The 5,342-nt window shown below is 27.0% G+C and overlaps 1 protein-coding gene across 1 annotated transcript in view; it reads left to right on the top strand.

Annotated features, from left to right (window-relative positions):
- The first annotated feature begins 1,159 nt into the window (after positions 1 to 1,159).
- The window catches only part of LOC117175815, a 16,762-nt gene continuing 12,579 nt past the window's right edge, over positions 1,160 to 5,342 (top strand). The window contains exon 1 of the mRNA XM_033365572.1: positions 1,160 to 1,287. Within this exon, the coding sequence (XP_033221463.1) occupies positions 1,230 to 1,287 (58 nt within the window). The 5' untranslated portion in view covers positions 1,160 to 1,229. The remainder of the gene's footprint in view (positions 1,288 to 5,342) is intronic.

Here is a 5,342-nt window from a genome sequence, read left to right as displayed (position 1 = left end):
CGTTGAGGATTCTTGTTTAAAACTCGTTTTACTTTAATTTTTTGTGTGTAGCAAATTAATCTTTTCTTTAAAAATTCATCTTTTTTAGTTAAAAAATCATATTTTAGGGTGAAAAATTAACCTTTTTGTCTAAAAATTCAACTTTTTGGTTGAGGATTCTTTAATCTTATACAAAATTCGTCCTTATTGGTTGAAACTTAACTTTTCAGTTCAGAATTCTTGAAATTTATTGAAAATGTATCTTTTTGGTGGCAAATTAATCCTTTTGTTTAAAATTTGTTCTTCATTAGTTTAAAAGTCGAACGTTTGATTGAGAATTCTTCAATTTTTTGTATTGTAGCAAGTTTACATTTTCTTTGAAAATTCATCTTTTTTAACTTGAAAATTCATCTTTTTAGTTAAGAATTTTTAAATTGCATTAAAATATCGATTTGGGAGTGGAAAGTTAATCTTTTCTTTAAACATTCATCTTTTTCGGTTGAAAATTCAAAATTTTGGTTCAGAATTCTTGGATTTTATATAAAATTCATCTTTTTTGTGGTAAATTAATCCTTTTGTTTCAAAATTCTTCTTTTCTAGTTGAAAATTAGAATTTTTGATTAAGAATTATTCAATTTTGTTTAAAACTCTTTTTTCTGTAGAGAATTAATTTTTTCTATAACAATCATCTTTTTTACAAGAAAATTCAACTTTTTGGTCGAGAATTTTTATATTTTACTAAAATATCTTCTTTTTTGGTGGTGAAATTATCTTTTTATTAAAAAAGTCTTCTTCTCTAGTTAAAAAGTGTAATGTTTGTTTGCCGGACTAGAAAACTTAAGTTCGGCTAAAAATGTCGGATCTGTATACACATCGATAATTTAAATCAAAGTAAATATTCTATTTCTGCAAAACTTCTGGACGAATAGCACTTTTCTGTGGGCAGGCTATTCGTCCAAAATTTTGGTCGAATAGACACTCCGTTTTTAAAAATGTTTTTGCGGCGTGAAATTATGATAGATCTTGACTTACAGATAAGTTAATTTCATCATTTGAATGTACATAATGATATGAATTCTAGATATTTCTCGAACTCAGGTTGCGATAACAGAAGTGATGAAATAAAAACAATTTAGAAGCGCACATACGATAGCTACTACGGGGACATATATTGCAACATTTTAAAGAATAAGTATCAGTTACACCTTTATCGAAATTCTTCACATTTTGGTTTCCTGTATTTGAAGACCATGAGGAAAGTGGCTGGTATTTTCTGCTTCATCTTAGCGTTTTTACCTAAGCCTGGAGGTAAATATGTTTAATCTTGCTTATCTCGTAATATCATCTCGATTAAGCTATAAAATCACGCCTTTTCCCAGTTTAGATAATTTGGTCTTAGATTTAACTTTACTGTATTCACTTAATCCCCAAAAACAAAAATGGTTTGAAACTAAAATTTAAGAGGTTTAAATGAGAATAAAATCAAATGTAAAATCCGATTTAAAATGTAACAATCAAATGAATGTGAAGAATTCGTGAAAATAAGACCAAAAATCTAACCACCAAATCTGGACAACAACCATAAAATGTTCCTATTCCATTAAAAAAAAATTATGCTACTAAAAAAATAAAATAAAAAATTTTACTTTTCTTCTGGACAAAAATAAAAAAATATGGAGAGAGAAATCAGAAGGCAACCAAAGAAATCCCTTTTCTTACCCTTTTTTAAATTAAATTAAATTTATTTCGTCTTTTTTTTCTAATAATTATTAAATCACAATAATACAACATTTATAAAAAATAATCACCAACGTTTCGGAAATCATACAGCACCCTTATCAAGGTAAACAAATAAAATTAAAACCAGCATGCCCGACCTCCCAACAACTGTGAATCAAAACCCGAGAATCAATAGAAAGTTGAAAATGCAAGTCAGCCATAAACAGACCTTAAATAGAAATTACCGCCAATCTAAGTCAGCTAAATTAAAATTTAAGAAATTTAAATTTTTTGTTTTTTATTTTTGTCCAGAAGTAAAAGACATTTTTTTCCTTTTTAAGTAGCAAACGTTTTTTCAGGTTGCAACAGGAACTTTTTATGGTGGTTGTCCAAATTCGGTCGTAAGATTCTTGGTATTATTTTCAGGAATTCCTCACGTTTTTTAAAATTCAGCTTTATTATGCTTCTTTCATCTACAAAAACAAGAATTAGTTGGTGAAAGAAAAAAAATGATTTATTTGTTTACATGTTTGCAGCAGACTTATTTGTATTTTGAACGCTTAAATTTCACTCAAATATTCGTAATATAATGAAGGTTCCTGACATCCTTCAAATTTCTAAGAAAAAAATTTCGGTATCTCTTGAAATCCTTTTCAGTCCTTTGAAGTCCCTGAAAGTCATCAAAAGCTCTCTCAATTTCTTCTATTTTGGGTCCTATTTCCATACTGAGTCCTTGGTCATTTTGTGGTCATTTATAAATTTTGGGCCCTATATCAGTTCCAGGTTGTATGCTCATTTTGGACAATGTGTCAATTTTGGGCCTTATAATCAACTTTGGGGCAAACCTTAATTTTTACCCTAAGCCAAATTTAGGCCATATGTCAATTTTGGGTCGTATGTCAATTTTGCGCCATGTATCCAGATTAGGTTTTATCAACGTGTATACCACCAGTTTTCCTAGTCAATCCAGTTTTTTTTTAATCCTTAAATATGTTTTGAAATTCCAAGACTTCCCAAAGTAAAGTGCTTAGACTTGAGTTCGACTTGGTTATGTCTTGAGTTTGTCTCCAAGACATCGATGACTGGCTGTGTCTCAAAACTGAGTCGAGACATAGGTCTTCGTCAAGTCGAACCATTTTTAGTCTGGGATTCATCCTATCGTTCCAATCGAGGGGCTATTCACTCTGAAGTCGAACGTTTCGAAAGTAATAATTTTGCGCGAAGTCTTAACGAAATCGGGTAATACTATGAAAAGCATGAAATCGTAACGTTGAAGTCGTTGTAGCTACGACTATGTCAGTAAAACTATGTTAGAAGTCGTAAAGATAAGAGAAGATTCGTCAAGAGAGAGTCAGCAAATACCAGAGCTGCCAGATCGTGGATGAAATTTACCCCCACCATACCTACCGTTTGGGAGCAACAAAACAGATGCTGCATGATTACCACTGTGAGTTCGTGTGTAAGCCGACAATGCACGATTCGACTTCGGTTTTCTGCTGTACGATGATTGTCGATCTGATAGCTTCGGAAGACTTCGGTGGTCTTCTATTTATATCTCGATCCTCGTTTGAAAGAAATGGAAGAAACTGGCGAATTTAATGTTTCGCATGATTCTTCATTTCATGCAGGAGTTAATTTTGAGGTTATGTTTTTCAGGCGTATATATTATGAGTATTATTACTATTTTACATATTATTAATGTTAATACTATAATTATAAAATATAACATTAATTTTAATTAATAGTTGACTAACTTTTAATACAAATATTTAAATTTTCAACTAAAACAACAAGTTTTCTGCAAACAAAATTTGTTAAATTTGTTTTAAACAAAATATTAAAATTTTTAAACAAAACTTTAAATTTTTAATCAAAAGGCTGAATTGTATAAGAAAAAAGGCATTTATCATCAAATACATGAACTTTGCACACAAGAAGTTTATTTTCCACGAAGTATAATTTTCTTGTAGTTTAAGAAATTAATTTTTAAACAAAATCAAAAAAAAAATTCTACAAAATAGTTAAATTTTCAGAAAACAAATTTTGTCAACTAAATTGATAAATCATCAAACAAAAGAAAACTAAATTTTTAACAAAGCAGTTCCACTTTTAAACAGAAACATTGAGAAAAAAAATAGTTAAAATTTTTTGAAATTGCTTTAAATTATTGAAAACATTTGAAAATTCCTTGAAATGTTTTAAAAGAGCCTAAAATATTTAAAATCCTTTAAAATCTCTTGAAATTTTACAAAGCTCTTGAAAATTCCTTGCAATTTTAAAAATACCCTAAAATATTTTAAATCCTCTAAAATCTCATTCTAAATTATTGAAATCAATTGAAAACTCCTTGGAATCTAGTAAAATATCCTAAGATGTATCAAATCCTTTAAAATCTCATATTAAATTACTGTAATCAATCAAAAATTCCTTGGAACCTTTTAAAATACTCTCAAATATTTCGAAACCTTCAAAATATTTTGAAAAATCTTGACATTTTTTAAAGATTTTTAATATACTTTGGAATTTTTTTTAAACAACCTTGTTATAATTATAATTATAGCAAGGAATTTCAAAGAATTTTAATAATTATTAAAATTCTTTGAAATTCCTTTAATTTAAAAAATGAATTAAAAATTCAATGAAATCTTTTTAAACATCCTCAAATATTTAAAAACCTTTAAAATATTTTGAAATCTCTTGAAAATTCCTTGAAAATTTAAAAATACCCTAAAATATTTCAAATCTTTTACAATATCGTACTACATTATTGAAATCATTTAAAAATTCCTTGCAATCTATTAAAATATCATAAAATATATTGAATCTTTCAAAATCTCATATTAAATCACCGTAATCAATTGAAAATTCCTTGGAACATTTTAAAATACTCTCAAATATTGCAATACCTTCATAATATTTTGAGATACCTTGACCTTTTTTTTAAAGATTTTTAAACTACTTCTTTAAAATTCTTTGAAATTCCTTGAAATTAGAAAAATAGGAAAAATTCCTTGAAAATTTAAAAATACCCTGAAATATTTCAAATCCTTTAAAATCTCATATTAAATTGCTGTAATCAATTAAAAATTCACTGGAATCTTTAAAATTCTCACAAATTTTTCAAATCCTTCAAAATCTTTTGAAATGCCTAGGACTTTTTTTTAGGATTTCTTAATTACTTTCGAATTTAAAAAAAAGCCTTCTAAATTTTTTTAATTCTTTGAAAATTCTGTAAATTATAAAAATAAATTGAAAATTCGTTGACATCTTTTAAAACATCCTCAAATATTTAAAATCTTTGAAAATCTTTTGCAATCTCTTGAAATTTTGTAAAGCTTCAGATTGAAATTTAAAAAAGAGAAAAGTTTCAAAACGTTAAATATCGAAATGTTTGTAGATTAGAGTTTTGAAAAGGAAACAAATAGAAATTCCTAACTTTCGAAATTTTATTTTCAAACATTTTCAACTACGAAATAGGAATAATTTTCCACTCGATGGGATTCAAATCTTCAAATTTAGAATTTCAAACTTTGAACTTTATCTATAAAAAATTAATAATTATAAATAAATTGAATGCGTTCAAAATTTAAATGTATGTTTTTCAATTGGACAATCTCTGAATGAAATTATTTCAGACTGAAATT

This window comes from Belonocnema kinseyi, chromosome 1, assembly GCF_010883055.1.
Source record: "Belonocnema kinseyi isolate 2016_QV_RU_SX_M_011 chromosome 1, B_treatae_v1, whole genome shotgun sequence".
Classification (NCBI taxonomy): Eukaryota; Metazoa; Arthropoda; class Insecta; order Hymenoptera; family Cynipidae; genus Belonocnema; species Belonocnema kinseyi.
The sequence above is the reverse complement of the archived record's forward strand: the minus strand, read 5'-3'. Positions and strand labels throughout refer to the sequence as shown.